The sequence below is a fragment of the Medicago truncatula genome, chromosome 7 (genome assembly GCF_003473485.1).
Source record: "Medicago truncatula cultivar Jemalong A17 chromosome 7, MtrunA17r5.0-ANR, whole genome shotgun sequence".
Taxonomy (NCBI): Eukaryota; Viridiplantae; Streptophyta; class Magnoliopsida; order Fabales; family Fabaceae; genus Medicago; species Medicago truncatula.
The window spans coordinates 25,962,671-25,983,515 of record NC_053048.1 but is presented as its reverse complement, the minus strand read 5'-3'; the positions used below and the strand labels follow the sequence as shown (position 1 = coordinate 25,983,515).

Below are 20,845 nucleotides of genomic sequence, written 5' to 3'. Positions count from 1 at the left end.
TGTCACACTGCGTTCGAGATATTATCCGCTTTAGATGTAAGCCCTTCATAGTTTTATCCTTTATAAAAGGTGTCATGTTGGGTTGAGCAGTATAGATGTTGCATATAGATTATCCTTGACCTGCTATCGATTCTCAAACAAATGAGATTTTAAGATATCCTAGGAATAGTCGCCTAATTGAAGAAATTAGGAGTCCAAAAGTGCATTTAAGAAAGACAAACTATGAATTATACCCTTAATTATCATTGATGAACTAATGACAATTGAACTATAGTCTTCTTGGATCCAAGGTAAAAAAATACTAATTGCAACAAGCAATCAATTACTAGATTCACATAAATTAGTTTCCTCTTTGTCGGCCAAAGGAAATTCAGTGTGATACATTCCTTTTTTTTTTGAGAGAAAGTAACTTATATCATTTCATTAAAAATTAATTCAGTAATACATGTTAGAATTTCATCAAATGTACAGAAGCTAGAACTAGATGTGGTTGCCTTAGTTAAAGTATGTGTGACACATTCCTAATATTCCAAAGCGATAAAAAGAAAATGGGAAATGAATGGCTATGCATTACTTAGATTCATGGTTGACTTATCCCATTTAAATGAGTTTTTTGTTTTGTTTTTGAGGGACCCATTTAAATGAGTTAGTTAGTTTATTACAAATGAAAGTAAAATAAACCATGGCCCAACAGCTGAATGGTACCAATCCAATACCAATTCTGGATTTGAGATCTGCCTGCTGCAAGTTAACCAAAACTATGTACTGAAAATTAATACTTCATTATTTCAACATTTAGGTTCCTCCTTTGTTTTTATTATATAATTTCTTTTGTCTCTTTCAATTATGTAGAAGAATATTTGATAATTTTTTTCATATTGTATTTTTATAATTTCACCAAATAGCTTCTTTATAGATCTGATTTGTTTAATTATTAACTTATAGGCTAATTCTAACAAAAATAATGGGGACTTCTTTGTTGCATGAGTCAGATATATCACTATAACTCTATAAGTAACCGTAGAAACTAATATATATATATTCTAAAATCATAGCTTATATTTTGGATTTTAATTTAGGGTGGGATCTACAATGAACTACTTTGATAGGTCTTCTATGGTAGATTAGTACTAAAAAATTATTTGAAACTCTAACAATGACCGACAACTTTCAAAAATATAAACCTGCTATCATCCCCATCTTTAGATTATGACTTGATAAGTGCTCGTTTCACAAAAAATAGACAAAACGAATGAGTAGGGTTTTGAAGCATCCATATTTGTTTTTCCTTATTTTCCTATAACCGCCACCAATCAACTAATTGTCTCAAAAACCGACACTTCTATACATACACTTAATCAGCAATACACTTCTATACTTTTGGTAAATTTCTCTTCACTTATTATATTTTTCTGTTTTTATATTTTACTACTTATTAACATAAAAAAATTCATGTTGCCGTGTTCAAGTTTTTTGCCTCCTCCTATGGTTCCTTGCTAAGTTTGCTCTCTGGATTTGTTCTTCTCTCATATCAAGCTTCAACAAATTAGTAATTTTTTACTTCTAAATACTTCTAAATTTGAAATCTCGTTTTTGAACTAGAATAAGCGTCAACAAAGAAAGAAACTTGTCTCAATCACCAACTCCTTTAACCATTCATAACAAATATAAAAAAAAAATTATAATAGACAAATAACAAAAAAGGGTGATGAACAATTCCATCATCCTCAAGATAGCTTCTAAGTGAATGATTTTGACATTTATATGTGTTTGAATCTTGTTGAATTAGCAACTTGGTATAAGACTGCCAATATCTTATAATTGCAATGATGAATTCTTGATTTTTTTTTTTTTGACGTTGATAACGGATGCATAATTGAAAGTAACATATCGTCATAAATAGTGTGTAGCTTGATAAGCAACTTGCCTAATATGAGAAAACTGTGAATTCAAACCCAACTGCCAACATCATTTGGCCCATTCAATTTGTACTAGCCGGCAGGAGGACACTCCAAGCGCGCCTTCTAAATTGGAGTTACAAGAACTTGCGCCTTATTTCGACAGGTTGCATTGTTTGAGTTGATAAATAACTCAATCAAGGATTGTGCTCAACGCGCCCCTCTGCGTTAGACATATTCTGCCCGTCAAAGTTTCTTTTATCATGCGCGTGCCAGATTTCATAATAAATCGCCAACACCAGCGGAATAACCTCATCTAAGTCATGCTGCACTATCTGCTCACTAGAGATCTGATTCACATTGTTTCGAATGTTTCAAGAGGGATGTGAGCCAGACTGATCTCGCCCAATTACACTCCATAAACAAATGATCAATTATTTCAATACAAATGTCTCATACATGATACAACACACAAAGGAGAACAAGTAACACAATTACCTGGTTTTGGGGACTACACTTTGTAGCCATGTCGGAAAGGCAGCCAAGCCATCTCCCAAATTCAAATTCCATTACAACCTCCCACTCTCCACATACCCGCATGGATACTGATCTCTTCTCGGACATTAGCGATACTTCTTCAGGCATAACTCGAGTTATATCCAATAGTGCCTTTTAGAACATTTGGTCAGAAGAAGTTCGTCATTTTGAATTAGACGCCATCCCTTTATTGCCAAATTATAATCTTTTAAGAGTACATAAATCCAACCTTCCTTTCTTCTTCTTCTCCTTCAACACATTCTGCAACTAATACAGTGAATTTTCTTTTCTATTTTAAGGTTGGCACGTCCCCTTATTCATAAGTTCAAAATTTGGATAAATAGAGCTTCATTCTCACACCTTTGCTTTAATTGAATGGTTTTACCAATTCCTTTTCAGTGTGCAGCATCACCTTAGCAAGGTCCAACAGTGAAAAATGTATACTCCTTTATGGAGTCCTATTTGCCATCTCTAAATCCAGATCAAAACAAGTAAACTATATGCATTTTTTTTTTTGCTTGATAGACGAAATGACAATTGCCATGGGCAACTCACACACACACAAGGGAGGAGTCAGGGTTCGAATCTCGGTCACGACATCCAACCTAATAATTTTGAAATATTTATATTTGTGCCATTGGTTTATACATCAGTTAGTGAATAAAAATAAGAGTATGGTTCTTAGGAATCTGAAATATAATAAACCAGCACAAAATTAACTCAAGGAAGAGATAGTATTGTGTCTTGGTTGAGTTCCATATAAATGTCACAACAATTACTGTCAACCAGAAAATATATATCCAAATTTTCAATAACATGAATATAAATTGTTAGTAAAGCAATTGAACTGAGGTAGATTTCAGACTTGACAGAATCTTTAATGCTTCCTAGGTGTTAATTCAATGCATGCTATGTGAATTTGAAATGTAGTGTGTGTGCATGTTTTAGTCCCACATCGTTAATTTATAGATGCTGTCATTAGAAGCAAGTGTATAAAATAAACTTCATTAGCGGCTAAACAAATTACTTACCTGGATGGGGTCAATGGGTGATCACGAAGGCCCATGGCCTAGGAAAGTGACCTCCATTGCACTTTGGAGGGGTGCTATCCTAAGGTCTACCTAAGTGGTGGAGCCTACATCATAATTTGTTGCTGTGGGGGCCTGCGTTCGCGCGGCCCCCTTCAATTAGTTATCAATTTTTTTTTTTGTAATTAAATTAAATTTAATTTTATTAATAGTAAGTTTTCAAATACTATACTTGATATCCCATGATCAAATTGTTGACTATTTTTTACATGATTGATTAGGTCTATACTTTCAATGTAGAATTAACATAGGGACTTGTAATATACTATGTTCATTTTGTTATCTTTTTTATCTTGTTGAATTATAGGTTTCATATTCATTTTGCACTCTTTTTTATCTTGTTGAATATATAAGTTTCATATCATTCATTGGAATGAGTATCTCCAAGTTTATAGATTATTCTAGGTATCTATTAAAAAAAAGTTCATAGATTTTTCTGTTCTCTCTCATTTTGGTATAAGATTGTCAAAATATTTAAAAAAACCAAGTTGTTAAGCACTTTTTTAGGGGAGTACCATTCCTACTATAATCTGCAGTGAATTGTCAAGATCAAGTACCTATTAGCTATTGGCTCACGACTAGCCCTTTTGCATACAAAGTAAACCTAATTAGGTGATACACCCTCCTACCAATCTTGAGTTGGTAAAGAGAAAATATTAAAAAAAGAGACCTAGTGACATGGAAAGCAGCTTATAAAACAAACATAAAATAAAAAGGAAAAAGGAAACAACATATCTTTCATCTCTATCTATCCTCACCAGATAAGTCTCTCTCTACCAACACCGTTTGTCCTCTTCTGCGATCTCTTCCGACCAACCCGTTTTAGTTACAGCCACACTGTCGGTTCACAATCAACAACTGTTTTCTTCCCACAATCTCTCCATTCTTAGGTGAGGTTAATCTCGAATTTTCATTTTATTTTATGACTAGGATTTGTGTTTATGGTTTATCTGTCTGCATTTTGAATGTTTTTTTTAAATGATTTGTTAAACCCTAATGAGATGGTCATTTGTGCTGATTTCAAATTATTTGTGAACAATTTTGTTAAAATCTTCTGTTACATTACTGTCTTATTGTTGCCTTTTGGGTTGTTGCCTATTAAGATGTTATGTTGTTGGTTGCATTTGATGAGATCTACAAATGAGGTTGGGATGATAATTTGTGTTGGTTAAGTTATATCATTCTTTTGTTAGTTTGTGTGAAACATGTTATACATAGAGTAACATTCATCTCTCATCAATTATTTTCTTAGTCAAAATTCACAAGTTCTCCTCCAATTATTTAGTATGTCTTTAGTGATTCGTGGTCAAAGTTATGTTAAAAAAAATGGCTAAGTGCGGGAATTTTGGAGAAAAAAAATGTGTGGTTAATTATTTGTTATAATATGGTTAAGTGCATTAAACTAGTGTTGAGAACATGTGTTTGTATTTGTTATAATTTTTGTGAATATTGTTGCAAAAAAAACATTAAATTCAATGATTCAGTTGCAAGATCCAAGGTGAAATATTGTTATTCATTAGAATATCCCATTAAAATGTATTCTCTGTAAATTGTATACATAATAGTATAATAAATTAGGTGAAGAAGGAAATGTTTGTGATCCATTTTGTGATTAAATTAAATCTTTTTAAAATCATCATAACATATCAAATGGGTTTTGTTGGACTTATATTATGAATTGATGTGTGATTTCATTTTTCTCGTAGTAGTAGCTCAGTTGATTAGTGCAAAGTTTGAAGAATTTGTAATTTTCATGTTTGAAGAGAATTATGCCTATGAATGATTCATGGTGAATAAGCTTGTAGGTTGAATTGTATGGTTGTGCGGAGTTGTGATGTTTTTGGTGATGAGTCTTGTGATTATATTAATGAGTTTGTGGTTATAAGAGATGTCTTATGTTCAGTTTTGTATTGGTCAGGCGTGCCAAGCAATATATTTCACATAACATATTTTTGGGATTCATTGCTGTGTTGTTTCATTTGATTATGTATCTTCTTTGGTTAAGATTCATGGGGTTATTGGAGCCCTTTTAATTGTGCGGCTAGTTGGACTAATTTGTACTTTTAGTTGTAGAGGCATTTGGTTTTGGCTACACATATCTTATCTTGGGTTTCTTTGATTTGTTGTCATTGCTTTTTTAGCATCATTGGGGTGTTTTTGCATGTTTTTTGTTTAGTTTTGTTTGTTAAGTCCTGTTGTTAGTTTACACAGCGATGAATTTATTTGGGTGTAGTTTTATTTACTTAGCATTCCTTATTCAAACTTTTCAATATGTTCATTTAGTCATGAACCGTAAAACAGAACAAAAAGGTATGCTACTTCCTTCGATCAATGATGCTTCTTTGTGTTGAGATTTTGTATCCTTGTTAGATTATGATTATTAAAATTTGGACCAAGAACAAATATAGTTGCTCATTAAGCCATTGAACAAGTAATGATAAAAAAATGGACTATGCTCATTGCAATAACATGTTTGGTTACCTTTTATTTTTATTTTCTTAAGTTCGATATAGAAGCATTAACATTGATGCATTTTCGGGTTGTTCCATTGATTAGCAAGTTGATTTTGATAAAACAAGACATCCATGAAAGTTGTGAAAATGAGAGCTTTGATATTGAATGCAGTGCTTAGATCAATTGAATCTCTAGGATCGATACTTATCAACAAGTCAACCTAATGACGTACCATCATATATGATACAGGATGAGGTGAACTCAATCACAAGGAAAAGTTCATCCCTTTGTAGGAAATTTGTAAATTAGTGATAGGACTTGATGAGTTATAGTTCTATTGTAAAATTATAACAAGACATGCTAAGTTGTAGTTCCGTTGGAAGATATTATCATTTTGTTATAAGTTCGTAACTTATTTTTGTATGTAATGAAATTTGGTAAAAAAAATGGGTTACTCTTTTGATAAAAAGTGGATACAAGCTTCAACAATTTGGTTAGTTTGCGAGTTTCTATCATATTTTTGAAATTTCTAAAAACTTATCATAGAAATACCACGAGTGTGTCCCTTTTATATGTCTTGTAATGTTATGAGATGATAAAAAGTAACAAATGTTAATTTCAACACTAATTGTTTTTTGCAGGTACTCCTTTGATAAAAAGTGGATAAATGCTTCAGCAATATGTTAAGTTCGCAAGTTCTTGTCAAATTTTTAAAATTTCTCAAAACTTATCAGAGAAATGTCATGAGTGTGCCCTTTTTACGTGTCTTGTAATTTTAAGAGACGAAATACAAAGTCACATGTTAATTTCAATACTAAAAAAATTGTAGTTACTCCTTTGATAAAAAGTGGATACACGTTTCAACTGTTTGGTTAGTTCAAGTAACCAAATAATTGAAGCATATAACCACAATTTTACATAGGTATATCCATCTTTTTTCTCTGCTTTCAAATTTACTCAACTATAAGTTTACCAACCTCATAACAGAAAATTAATGGAATTAGAGTCCAAGAAACGTAATAGGTGGTTATTTTTGGTATTTTTACTATTAATTGACTTAAATTGACATAGTTTTCATATGATAATCCAGGTAACCAAATAATTGAAGTATATACCCACAATTTTACAAACGAGTAACCATATTTTTTTCTTGCGTTCAAAATTTCTCATTTGTAAGTTTACCAACCTCACAAAAGAAAATTAATGGAATTATAGTCAAAGAAGTATAATAAATTGTCACTTTCAGTATTTCTTTGATAAATTGGTTTAAAATGATATAGTTTTACAAGATAATTCCTGATAACCAAATAACTGAAACATATAACCACAATATTATAAAGACGTAGCCATCTTTTTTTCATGCATTCAAAATTACTCATCTATAAGTTAAATGATAATCAAGATAGAAAGTTAAGTGACTAGATGCAATTATCTGTGTTCATAGTGCAACATTGATACATGGATAATTATTTTTACAATCAAACAAGCATTCAATTAAAGATGGTTATGCCTATTAGTACAAGTAGCAAAGGCTGCGACTTTAGGGACATATCCCAACCATGAGTTAAAACCAAACTTTTTTCTACTCTCACTAGGCTATGGACAACAACAATCTTAGTTCTTTTAATAAAAGTAACAACACAATTGGACATAGTGGATAAAATGTCTACGCAGTCTAAAATAATATTTTATATCTCAACCATCCAAATCAGACCTGGAATACATTTCACTGTGACTCTAGAATCAGTTTCTATGAGGAAGTGTCCATTTTGATTTGTTGTGAGGATCTATTGGAGACACCACTGAAGAGCTAATGCTTCGGCCAAAGCAGAGGATAGTTTCCTTCGTTCTAGTTTTGTTGTAGCAAATTCTATAAATCCTCTACAGTCTCTATACTACTATCTCACTGTATCATCCTTGAAGCATCCTGCATCCACGTTCAGATTCATCACAATAGAAATGGTTTGTACAATTGAACTTTGAAGTGAACTCACAACAGAAATCTAATGCAATTAAGAGACCAAGAAACATTTGATTAAATCATCTTATTATGAAATCTAATCTGCATTACGCCTCCATTGTTAACTAATAAACTGACTCAATTTCCATAAAAAAGTAAGGATTTATTAAGAGACTAACCCAGTCTCTAAAGACTTAATCGATCAAACTCAATCAAACACTAATAACATCAAATTCCACCCACAATTAACTTCACATCTTCAATATCTTAGCCAAAGTGCATATATTTTTAAACCATGATTTCAAATGCAAGGTACAACACACATGAAGTCTTGTAGGGCTGGACAAAAAACTGTCAACCGGCCCAAACCGCCCGGTCCGAATGGCCCGTTGGCGTGTGGGTTGGTCTAAATAAGTAAAACGGTTTTGACGGGGTGTGCAGGTCCGGCTTTGAGTGGATATATACGGGCGGATTCGGATGGTTGAAATCCAACCACGGTAACCCACTTCCGACCGTATATAATGCAATATGCATATATACTCAAGTACTTTGCTATATGTTTAGTCCATCCTATTAAAAATGGACACATCACACCTTGAGACACACAATCCTGACACATCACATGCTAATACTCTCCCTTCTCATTGATTTTTCATTGACAGGTCCACCGTCCCACTCCACTTTCAAATTTCCAAACTTCCCCATCTCTCTTTTCTCTCTCACGTAATCCTTCAAGCTGCTGCTTCTTCTCCACACAAACAAACACCTTCTCTTTATTTTACAACAATATTACAACAATCGAAAAAATATATTCATATTCCCAAAAAAAAAATGTAAATTTGCAATTGCATCAAATTTGCTCAAAGGCTTGTAGATCCACATAAACTTCCACAATTATTCAAAGGTTGAGTTGTAGTGTTCTTCACCAAAACATACACCAGCGGCTCTTTTCTCAGTCTCTATGTACTTTATTGTTCAATAAATTCATCATGATTTATAGTGTTCTTCACCCTTCTCATCTTAATGTTTCTATACCCTCTTGTTCAACAACTTCATCATCATCTGAAATGTACTTCCATTCTCTCTCCATGTTTATTTTTTCTTCTCAGTCAGAACCCATCTCAGCAGTGAAACCGAATACTCAGAAGAAAAAAAAACATTGATTTTGAGGCTTCGAAATATCCGAAGAAACCGTCAACCGACGAGACCGACACCGAAATAAACCGCAAGCTTAACAGACGGAGATGGGTGCTATATTCCCACCCGCGGTTACCTTCGGATTGGGGTTTTTCACCCGAAATCCGACCGAGACCGCCCGATGTCCACCCCTCAGTCTTGATAAGATTATTTACATATAATTTTTTTTCTTCTTCTAAGGATTATTTACATATAAACCTGTTATGTTATTCATGGAACAAATAAATTACTACTTTACAGTTGGCTAGAGTCTATGATTTATAGATACGGATACGGTAGCTAGTCCTGCTATTCGTATGGATATGAACTACAACAATTTTTAAAAATCGAAGGTACAACTACCGGGTACGCTATATTAAATATAAAAAAATTTAATTATTTGATGGAATTACCACTGTTGTTGGTGTAAAACCATATGTTAGAGAAAAAAAAAAATCATTTATAATAAAAAATATTATAATGTTTTGAGGGACTAAAATGAAAAATTGGTATAGTTATAAAGACCAAAAACATATTTAACCTATTTTTTTTAAGGTTAATTAAGTTTTTAGTCCCTATAAATATTCACAGTTTTGTTTTTAGTCCCTATAAAATAAAATCACACTTTTTAGTCTTTGTGACATTTTTCTTAAGCATTTTAGGGACCAAAAATGTTGACGGAAATTTTTTACAAGGACTAAAAATGTTGATGGAAAATTTTTATAAGGACTACAAATGGTGATGGAAAATTTTATAGGGACTAAAAAGTATGATTTTATTTTGTAGGGACTAAAAACAAAACTGTGAATATTTATAAGGACTAAAAACTTAATTAACCATTTTTTTTATTAAGCTACCCTTAATAATATATATTTGGCTACCCCAAATTTGATTTTAGATGGAATAAGTTTTCTTTTTTTATAACTACTTACTTTTCAATCGAATTCTGAATTGCTTGATCTCGTCTTCTGAAAAAAAAAAAAAAAATTCTTTGATTGAGAATGAAAATATGACGACGACAACAACAATCTATAACTTTCTTAAAAAAAAAACTCTATCACTATTGACCCCAAAAGAATTAACGACAGTTGATTAACTCGTTATTATAACAAATCCATTATTATCACTTTGAACTTTTTTCTTTATAGCTAAAAAAAAGTACTCCCCCCCGTCTCAAAATATAAGCAAATTTTACTTTTTAGGTTCATTCAATTAATGATGTATGTAGTTTATAATATGGACCACATACATCATTAATTGAATGAACCTAAAAAGTAAAATTTGCTTATATTTTGAAACGGAGAAGTAATTAGTAAATAGTGGGATTAAAGCAACAAGAATGAATTTGTCACAAATGCAAGTATGTTTTACCAAATTGTACTTTGTCTATAGATGTATTTAATGCTATCTTTTCATATTTCAAGATACATTGATGGTACTAATAAGGGGTATGTTTGGAAAAAGAGTAATAAATGTATCTAAAAATTTGTAAATGAACATATTTTTTTTGTAAATAGTCTTATAGGACGAAGTATTAGTTCCAAAAATTATTATTATTTTTAAACAATATCAATAAAAAAATTGATATTTCCCCTAAAGAATAAAAAAAGATAAAATATCAACAAAAATCTCGCCGTCTGTGGGAATCGAACCCACGACCACGTGGTTAAAAGCCACGCGCTCTACCAGCTGAGCTAAGACGGCTGCTTGTTATTAATTCATTATAAAATTACATAACAATTACATTATCTTATTTGAAATTTTTTTATAACACTTCACTATTTGCAAAAACCTCACTGAATTTCCAGAACCACGATCACTTCACGCTTCCATGGCGGAAATCTCAGATTCACCACCGGAACCAAAAACCACCGATGAAAACCCCCAAACTCCGATAGCTGATTCCGCTTCACAATTCGATTCCAAAACCATGCGAAAAACCAAACCCGGCGTTAAACGTCTCTTCATCACTCTCACAGTTCTCATCTCTTTCATCTTAGGTTTTCCTCTTCTATGGAAATCCATTGAAATCTACCGTGCACCTCTTCCTTTCGACCGCATTGAATCATTCTCCTCCAAAATCGAATCCAGTCCCTTACTCTTTCCGTGTAAATTTCGTGCTATCTTCATCGGTTTCAATTTTAGGGGTTCTAATAACGAACTAAGGGATGCAATTCGGAGTAAAATGATTGAATTTAACCGCGGTAATTCGCAATGTGGTTGCAATGGGGATTACACTGTCTCTGTCGTTGAAAGGTACAATTCATACACGAAACAGTTATATAATATAATAATTATAATTCACTAATTGATTAGTGATAAACAATTGAATTTTGATAGGTCTGATGAAATCAATGCTGTTGATTTTGGCGGGAAATTGAGGCGAAACGATGAAGAGGCAGATGAATTGGTGAAGAATATGGTGAATGTGTATGGAGAAGAGAAGGTGTATAGTGTTGTGGTGGTGAATGGGGAGGATGAGGTGAAAGCTGTGATTGGGAAGTATAGGCATGGGTGGATTGTTGGGAAGGTTTTGGAGGAGGAAGCAGTTTTGCGTGTGGCGGAGATTTTTGGTAAGGTGTTTGTGAATGGTGGGAGTGAAGATGGTTTGATTCGGAGTGAGTTTATGCCTGTTGGTTCTGATGGGAGGATCGTTCTTTCTTTTAGTTTGCTTAATGCTGACCCAAGGGATTGGGTTTATGATTGGTATGAATGGATTTTGAAATTTGGTTTGGTTGAATTGTTTGTTTTGTTTCTATTTTTGGGTTTTAAAAGGTTCTGTTTTTGGAATTTTTGTGCTTTGTGCAATTGTAATTTGTAAATTGGGGGTACACAGAGTGCACATGTTTTTGAACTAGTGCCAGAGTTTGCCAAATTTATAGTTGGGTGATAGTAGAGGTTAGTCCCATGTACACTTAAGCCTTGTTTGGATAAACAAATTGATTAAGCGCTTATCATGTTAAGTCTTTATAAATAGGCTATTTATGTAATAAAAGATAAAATAAAGCACACTGTTTTTGTGTGAGAAATAAACTGTTTTCATAAGTTATTTTGGATGGCTTATGGAAATAAGATCTCCCAAGCAATCATAGACAGTTTCCTAGGTATTTATGTCAGTAGATAAGCACAATTAAGCCTATCCTAACAGTCTCTTAATAATAAAATGTTTTTAAACCCTGCTGGCCATGCTTCTGTGTCATGTCTGGTTGTTAGCTTAGTTATCTTTATGAAATTTGTAAATTTGAAGTCTGTGTGATGGATGATGATCTTATTGTAGGGATTTTGGTCAAATAGACGAAACTTTGTTGAAACCTGTTATTGAGGCTTTGCAACCTATAGCCGATGTCACTGTTGAAAGCCAGGTGAAGTCTCCTAATTGTAGAAGTTGCAAGACTCATTGAATGCTTTAGATTCAAGTGATTTCATTGCTCTTCTTTGATTGGCAGGTTTTGTACCACACACCAAAGTCTTCGTTTTCTTCCTGGGATGACGAGCATGGCAGCCACATATTCAGTACTCAAGATCTTCCTTTCTTTGTATGTTCTATTGTTTTATCATTTACTAATTTATAATTACAGTTATTTTGAATAGAATTGCCATGTATCTTATCTTGTGACGTTGCAAACTTTTATCAATTGAATAGTTGGTGCAAGTTTCCACCCAGATCAGCTGACATATTAGCAGGATTTCTAGATTAGAAATGATGTTTTTATTGTTTAGAAGTTTCTTTATCCTGAGTTATGTATGTGTCTCTGTTTCATAGGTCCAATTTATGCGAGTCCTTTTTTGTTGTATATGTGAAATCTGCTGCAATGTCCTTTTCTTTCCTTGTCATATTTCATTTGACGTCTCTTGTAACAGAGACAGTGAGATACTATTATTAATATATATTGACTTGAATGTTTATATCTTAAACAGGTGAATTCTAATGAGTGGCACTTAGATACTTCAGTTGCAGCTGGTGGGAGGTCAAAAGTATTGCAACTTGTGGTGTATATTACTTCAGCTCTCTTAAATTAATTTACTTGTTGGCATCTTAAAGCTCAGATTCAATTTATATTTTTTAGCATCGGCCTTATGACATACAACTTGTGCAGTTCTAACAATCCGTGTGATCTCTGGATAAAGTTGGTACATAAACTGCAGCACCACTGGTCCTGTGTATGTCATGGCATGACTCACCCAATGCACCTCACAGGTTCCATGTCCTTTTGTAGAATCACGTCCAACATCACCATTTATGTCTGGTGCATGCCCCAGGCTAACTAATTTGGGTCCATCTAAATTTGTGATTCTGCTGGCATGCACGTAGTAACCATACTGATATTAGACCTAATCCTATAGTAGGGGCATGGAGCTTATGAGGTGCACTGAGAATGTCATACCAGGATATACTCCAAAGAAGTGGTGCTGCAGATTATATACTTATGATATCCAGAGATCATGCCGATTGTGATCACTTCACCACTTATAGTTTGTGTCTGTCTGCTGCCACTATCCCCATATTGGGAAGATGACTGCTTAAAAACTAGTTTTAGGAGTCTGTTTTGTTTGTGAGATAAGATTACAGTAGTAGCAGGAGTTTTTTCTAAAATAAATTTTGCTCTTGGGATGCATAAACTCATCTGCTAAGTGTTTTTCTTCTTCTCTTGTCTGACTGTAATATAACAGATGATGCATGGTTTCTATGTATGTTATTTTACTTATCTTCCTACTTACGTATCTTTGTGATTCTCACGAAGTGCTGGATTTCAACCTTTTAATTATGTTATGTCAGATATATTCCATCTGCGAAGGAGTGTCCTCTCCAACTAGAGCTTGCGAATGGAGAGATCTCTAAGACTAATGGCTTTATATCTCCAGTTATTTCTCTGACCTTCAAAACTTCCGTACTTATTTAATTTTTTTGGTTATAGAATTGCCTAAGCAGTTAACTTATGAAGAGCCTATTCTATACTATTGCAGATGTGGGGAGGTGTTGTGGTATGGAACCCCCAAAGCTGTATAAAGGATTTGGAAAGTAAGGATCCAGTGAGACATATGATTTCTCCTCAGGTTTTACTTTTTCTCATTAATTGGCACTGTTTATTAGTATGCTTACTGTTGACAATAGTTGCTTCTCATTGTTGAACCAGTACTTCGGATTTTTTCTGTTCCATGTATGATACACTTAGGACATAGATTTACTTCAAATAACTAATGGATAGACTTTTGTTTGGAGGCATTTCATTTCAGTTGCTTATAAAAGCTATTTTAAGTAGTTTAAGTAAATAGTTCTATACCATTTATTTCTGCAATTATACATACTGTCCCTCTATTGTTGATGTCATTAATTCTCTTGCTGAGCACTGTAGCATGCATATACTGAAACAGGATCTCCAAAAGCTTTTTGAAGTTCTCATGGGGCAGTTACGGCAACTTCTTGGTCTGAAGTCAGATGACCTTTATGTTGGCGAGTCCGGCACATCCATTCTCCTAGGGAGCGAAAGAGGTTTCACAGAATGGTAAGAATGATAGTTCTATAATTTTGAAACAGATACAAAAACATTTGATGTAGGGATTTCTAAAGACCTAGTTAAGAATTCAATTTTTTTTTCTTTCTAAATCCAAACACAGATAACTCCCCCGCCTTGAGGGAAAGTGGGAAGCTACCCATCAATAATCACAAATCTTTCTTACAATTCTTATGTATAAGATATAAATATAACAAAATTCGGGTACAGTTATAATTCAAGTCTTAAAAGGCTTCAACTTGTTTGTTTCCTTGATTTTTGTTGGTACTTACACGTATACTTTGTAGTAGACTTGTGATTTTTTTATTGCTAATTATGAATATTTCATGAATTTTGAATTATTTGGTTAATTTTACAAGAAAAATGTGTGTTTATAGTATTAAAATGTTCTAATAGCGGCCATCCCTCCCCACATTAATAAATGAGACTTCCGTAATTTCTGTACCACATAACCGTATTACAAAATCCACCATTGGATTTAAAGCAATTATCACATAGATCATGTCTACAATATTGACATTAATCAAATATCATTTGCTAAGCTAATGAGCTGCATCAAAATTAACGTTTTATGAACTTTTATCAAGCGCGTTAATTTTTATGTATGTCGTTAACATATCATATTGTATCTGATTAATGTCAAATTTTGTTGACATGATCTATGTGATAATAGCTTTCAATCCAACGGTGGATTTTGTAATGCAATTATGTGGTAAAGAATTATCGGAGGTGTCATATTATTTTGTTTTTTCAGCAAAGGTGTCATATAATTTTTTAATTTGACACCATGGTGTCAATTGATCCTAATTGAAAATCGTTTCGTTTGATCCCAACAACATTTAAAAAATATATATTTTCCTATATTAGTTATAACAATAAAATGTGTTATCTTTGAAAATTATAAAGAATTGGAAAATGACTTCCCTTATTTGATAACTTCATGAATTTCACGTCTTTAATTAGTTGTATAATTTTACTTGAAATATATTTCTTTGACTGTTGCACCAAAATGAAAGAATAGTTTTTTGAAATGTATATATATTTTTACGCCAAATGTATAAAACTGTCAATAATATTTTCATATTTGAAATTCCATGAAACAAATAATCATTTAGACCACGGTGGGTTGAATCCATTAAAGTTACCATTGTGGGATGGTTATTCATTTTGTCTTGCTGAAGAAGAAAATCACTTCAAATATAATTCTTGTGGGCTGATTGTGTGCAGGGAATTGGATGTCTTGTCAAGGAAGCATTTTTGCTTTAATCTCCTTTCATGTGCCACAGCGCTTGGATCTCTTTCTAGATTGGTATGCTTATCGACTGGGTCGTTTAAGTTGATTTTGTTTTAAATGTTTATTGTTGGGGAAAAGTTTGTTTAACTCCTATTTCTTGCAGGTACAATCATTACCAAGGATGATTATAATGGATGAAATTGGAAAACAGGTGATTTTTTTTTTAAACTAGATATTTCTTTTGTCATTGAACTTATTGTTAAGAATTTTAGTTTAGAGTTTGTTAGGAATTAGTTAGTTGCATATGGTTAGTGATCAATCATTCAACAATATCTATTTTTCTATATCTTTTCCACCCCTATGAGATTTTCTCTCAATCCTCAAGCTCTCAAGCTTCCCTTTCCAACACTTATATCGGATGCTACTAATAACATTGAATATGGTGTCCATCATAATCAATTTTTTTAGAGATAGATGTTTCCCTCTTGCTTTTAGGTATGAAGAATTCAAGTTTATGATATTCATTTTCAAATTTGGGTCATAAACACTGCTTGTATTTTCAGTTGTATGAATGAATATAACAATTCCGTTTGGTGTGTACAATTACATCTTCCTGATTAATTGATATAAAATTTCTCTCTCCTCATATTTAGTTAATAAACGATACTCTGAAATCTCTTCTCCTTTACTCAATATTTTGTTGCCTTCGAGCAGGTGAAGTTTTCTCTCGAGGCTGCAAAATCTGCTCAAAATAATGCAACTATTGGAATGTATGATGCTTCGGCTGGTATGCTTTTTTTGAGACTTATCACTAATTTTAAGCTTGTTATTAACTCGACGAGGATTTATACGTTGTTGTCTATTGCCAACTTGTGACGTTTATCTTTTCTTGGCAGTATCATCAAGGCAATCAAGATCTCTTGCGGAGGATGCCTTTTTTCATCCTTCAATTATGTCCATCAGCTATTATTCATTTGAGCATTGTTTTGCTATCTATTCGGTCCGTCCTTTAACTCTTCTCTCTGCCATAAATACAAGAAATATATTCTTGCTTATATTGATGGATAACTTGATCTTTGATGATTCCTTCATATTGACCAGATTATCCTTTACATTTTGATATTCATAATTATTGAATGCAGATCATGCATCTATCTTCCATGAAAACATAATTCCTATTTATTTTGACAAGATTTTTTTTTGTATAAGAGAAATGGATATTATTATTATTATTATTATTAAGTATTAAGGAATTGGAAGAGCCATGGTGCCCATAAAAAGATGTCATGATGGAAAATTGGATGAATGTTGCCTTTAGTCTTGTATTAATTCTTTCGTTGTTTGTTATGTAAATCTAAATTCTTTTATCCTTTTTTTTTGCCAACCATGTAAGTTCTGTTTTTACGGACTTACGGCTCCTCTAGCTCTGAAATTGTACCAATGTTAGGTTCATGAGAATTGTGTGAGATGCACAGTTTCAAGGTACAAGTTGTTTACTGATTTCATGTCTTTTCTCCTTCTGTGCTATCAGCCATTTTTTCTGCCTGTTACAATGCATATCCTTCTAGCTGTGTTAAGAGAATGGAAAAGATACAAGCAAGAAAATAGGAAGTACTTGGCTTGGAAGGGCATAGCAAAAGCTAAAGCTTAATCATCGATCAACAGTGACAGGTTGAAGCTAGTTTCCAGGTAGTTGAGGTCTTGTGAGTGTCCTCTCTCCCAAATGCCATTTCTAATTTTATTGAAAATGACAGTAGTGCTGACACGGTCCTTAGGGACAACCAGTATACGTGGAACAAGACAGCTCTTGGTTGTAACATAGTTTTTTTTTCTTTTCTTTTCTTTTTCGCTTTCACTTTATAGGTGGCTGTGCCATTGTTACAAGCAAATTGAGGGAAAAGTGTACATTGTAATTTTTTTTCTTTACGGAATTGAATGAAAATTCTTGTTGCATAATCTATGAATTTGTCTATTCAGTCTTCTGAGTCTCCTGTTCACCAAAGCCTTGTTGAGAATGAAAGTGACATAATTGACTAGATTTCGTTGAATTGAGTGTGAAATTGAATGAGGTTTGTCAACATATCATTTGATGTTCCCATGAATTGTAATTCTTATTTTCTGTGAATTTTGTTTTATTTCTTTAATTTTCGCTTTATTTCAAAAAACAAATATAATAATATTTTATTATGTGACATGTACCAGAAAAAAATGATATTATATTATGTGACTTCACATATCTGGAAAACAACTCTGTTGTAATTAGGGATAGAGGGAGTAGTAATTAATGGAAATTGGATATGTCCTCTTTTATGACACACACATTGCACAAGAACAGCTACACATTCTATTCCTTTAAAAAAAAAAACTACACATTCTAAATTCCAGTAATTACTTTTATGAAACACACACACATTGCACAAGAACAACTACACATTCTAAATTCCGGTAATTACTCTTTATATTATTCCAAATGCTCTAATGCAATTACTATATTTATCCAATCTCCTTCAATGAGATCAGCTCCACAAGTGAATAATACTCCCTCTATTCCTTTTTTTTGTTGATGTTTTAGAACTTCAACTATATTCCAAAATTTTTGATGTTTTAGTGAATTTATTATTGTTTTATCAAGTTTACCCTTGTTGGAATATACTTTAATTACTCCTTAAAACTTGTGTCAAGAGCTAAAACATCAAAACTTAAAATATACAGATACACAAAACTTAATATATGGAAATATTCAAATAATTATCGATTCATATCAGTGCATGAAAATAAGCAGAAAAATGGTGAAAACCGAAAGGATAACTATAATTTGAAATGCTTTCATTGGTGAGCCATTAAACTTGTAAATCATGAAGTATACATATTTTTTTTTAATTGCAAATGTTAGTAGTATTTTTTCCTCCTTGTTAAGACTTGAACTTGAACCTTAAAATCCTCAACTCTTTTAATCCCTTAGCTCAAACTAGTTGAGCTACCCAAGAAAAATAATTGCATGCGATGGAAATATTATACAAAAAACAGCGATAGATGTTTGCTAACTGCTGTGAATCAAGATTATTTTTGGACATAACATACAACAAAAGCTACGTGCGTCACACAAGTGCCTGATACAATAGACAGATGCTATAAATGTGGAAATATCGTGTCTGAACAAAGTCATGCAGCCGCGTTGTAATCACAGAGCGAATAATTCTTTCGCCTTTTACTAAAGAATTCCGTGTGCTTGCAGCTTAAAACGGCATACACCTATTTTTGGACGGAGTTTTCCTTTTTGGATTAGCTCCACAAGTGTATTTCGAAGATTTTGTCTTAGTTTTAGTTTTGAAACTTAATTTTTCTTTTTGAGAGGAATCTTGCAACTATAGTTTGTTCACCAAAAAATATTTAGTTATGTTTGCAACAATAATTTTTTTTTTTGGTAGAAACTTTGCAACTATAGTTGTTACCTCTATCTAACCAGTATCAATAGAACCTTAAATACCAAACTAGACTCTCTCCTTCCTATCACTTTCTTCAACTCTAACTTGATCTTTATATCTTAGCTTTTCTTTCTACCAACACCAACAGGCAACAATGGAGATGAATTCTTTTTTGGATCAAACCATACCAATACCATAAAGACTTGGAGAAGACGTTTTGAAAGTCTCTTCACCCATACAATACTAACATTTGGCCAAGGAAACCCTAATCTTGCACTAGATATATATCTTGCTCGAATTATCTCAAATCTCCAAGTTAGTTTACTAGCTCAAATTCACCAACACAATATTCTCTAACAAGGATAAGAGGAAATGAAAAAGTGAAACCATGAGGGAAAGAGAGGGATACAAGTTCATCAAGGAAATGGAGAAATTGTTTTTTTACTTTTTCTATTTAAAACACACCCGTTAATCAAACTTGGTCTCAAAGATTTTCATTAAAAGAATAAGGTTTAATCTCATCCACTCAAAACCTCTCATACCCTTGAATATATCTCACCAATTAGAATCATATAAATTCAACTCACTCTCGAGAAATTATCTACATCGACGTAACTCAACTCATAACAGATAAATCTCCAAATAGATAAATAAGTCACAAAATTATTCATTGATAATAATTTTTACAGCAACTCGATTAAATAATTAACCGTCGGAAGCATATACTTTTCTTCTAAAAAATATTTCGACACCATGAATCCGATGGAAACAAATTAAGGTGATCTTGGATTATATATCCGAAATTTCCCCTAGTTAAATTTGAATTATATAATTCAAATTTCACTTACGCCCTAGTTAAATTCGGATTATATAATCCGAAGTGTACTTACGCTCTATAAAATTGAGTTGAACTCGAATTATTTCCATACCATGAATCCGATGGAAACAAATTAAGGTGGTCTTGGATTATATATCTGAAACTAGTTATAAGCCCATGCTTTGCACGGGTTCAATAACGTATTCGATAAAAAAATTATTCGAAAGAAGAGATGTTAAAACGACGGAACATTGTGATTCATCATAAAATATGTATGGGCTGATTAAGAGAGCATATAACCAGTTTATGAGATTATGAATTGACATAATATTTAGGTTGAAAACAATTGGAACCAATGATGTGTGAATTTACATATTATCCAAAATTATAAAAAAGAGTGTTATTGTTATAGAGTTACCAAAAAAATGATTGAAACACATTTACATCAAATGAAATCAAGCAAAGAAGTAGCATCTGTGAGTGAAGATAATCTAGTCTAGAATTAGAGTTAAGGTGATCCGTTGAAAGTGCGGATCATGAACACCAAATTTTTATTTGGAAACGACTTGAACGTGCATATTTTTAGGTGGCTTATCTAGATCAAAAATTAACTTATCACTACCTCTAACATATGTTCTCGGCAAAATTTGAACCATGGCCGCCTAAGTATTTTTTGTAACTTGCTCTCTTTGCGATTATCAAACGACACTTATACCTTTTTTGAGCTTGTTTGTCGATGAATG

The 20,845-nt window shown here is 32.6% G+C and overlaps 1 protein-coding gene and 3 non-coding genes across 4 annotated transcripts; 3 read left to right on the top strand and 1 right to left on the bottom strand.

The window, feature by feature from the left end:
- Nucleotides 1-3,458: 3,458 nt before the first annotated feature.
- Nucleotides 3,459-3,619, top strand: LOC112416844 (U1 spliceosomal RNA). The gene has a single exon (XR_003007355.1). It is a non-coding gene; the product is annotated as a U1 spliceosomal RNA (small nuclear RNA).
- A 7,125-nt stretch (nt 3,620-10,744) lies between these two features.
- Nucleotides 10,745-10,817, bottom strand: TRNAK-UUU (transfer RNA lysine (anticodon UUU)). Its single transcript has one exon. It is a non-coding gene; the product is annotated as a tRNA-Lys (tRNA).
- Nucleotides 10,818-10,891: 74 nt separating this feature from the next.
- Nucleotides 10,892-17,940, top strand: LOC25498256 (GPI transamidase component PIG-S). The gene is made up of 13 exons (XM_013593140.3): nt 10,892-11,369; nt 11,454-11,819; nt 12,391-12,475; nt 12,560-12,649; nt 13,032-13,105; nt 13,891-13,975; nt 14,079-14,168; nt 14,487-14,617; nt 15,854-15,935; nt 16,024-16,071; nt 16,575-16,647; nt 16,757-16,860; nt 17,392-17,940. The coding sequence occupies exons 1-13, from the start codon at nt 10,945-10,947 to the stop codon at nt 17,509-17,511; spliced, it is 1,773 nt and encodes a 590-aa protein (XP_013448594.1). The 5' UTR covers nt 10,892-10,944; the 3' UTR covers nt 17,512-17,940.
- A 1,087-nt stretch (nt 17,941-19,027) lies between these two features.
- Nucleotides 19,028-19,146, top strand: LOC112416901 (U5 spliceosomal RNA). The gene has a single exon (XR_003007412.1). It is a non-coding gene; the product is annotated as a U5 spliceosomal RNA (small nuclear RNA).
- The last annotated feature ends 1,699 nt before the right edge of the window (nt 19,147-20,845 follow it).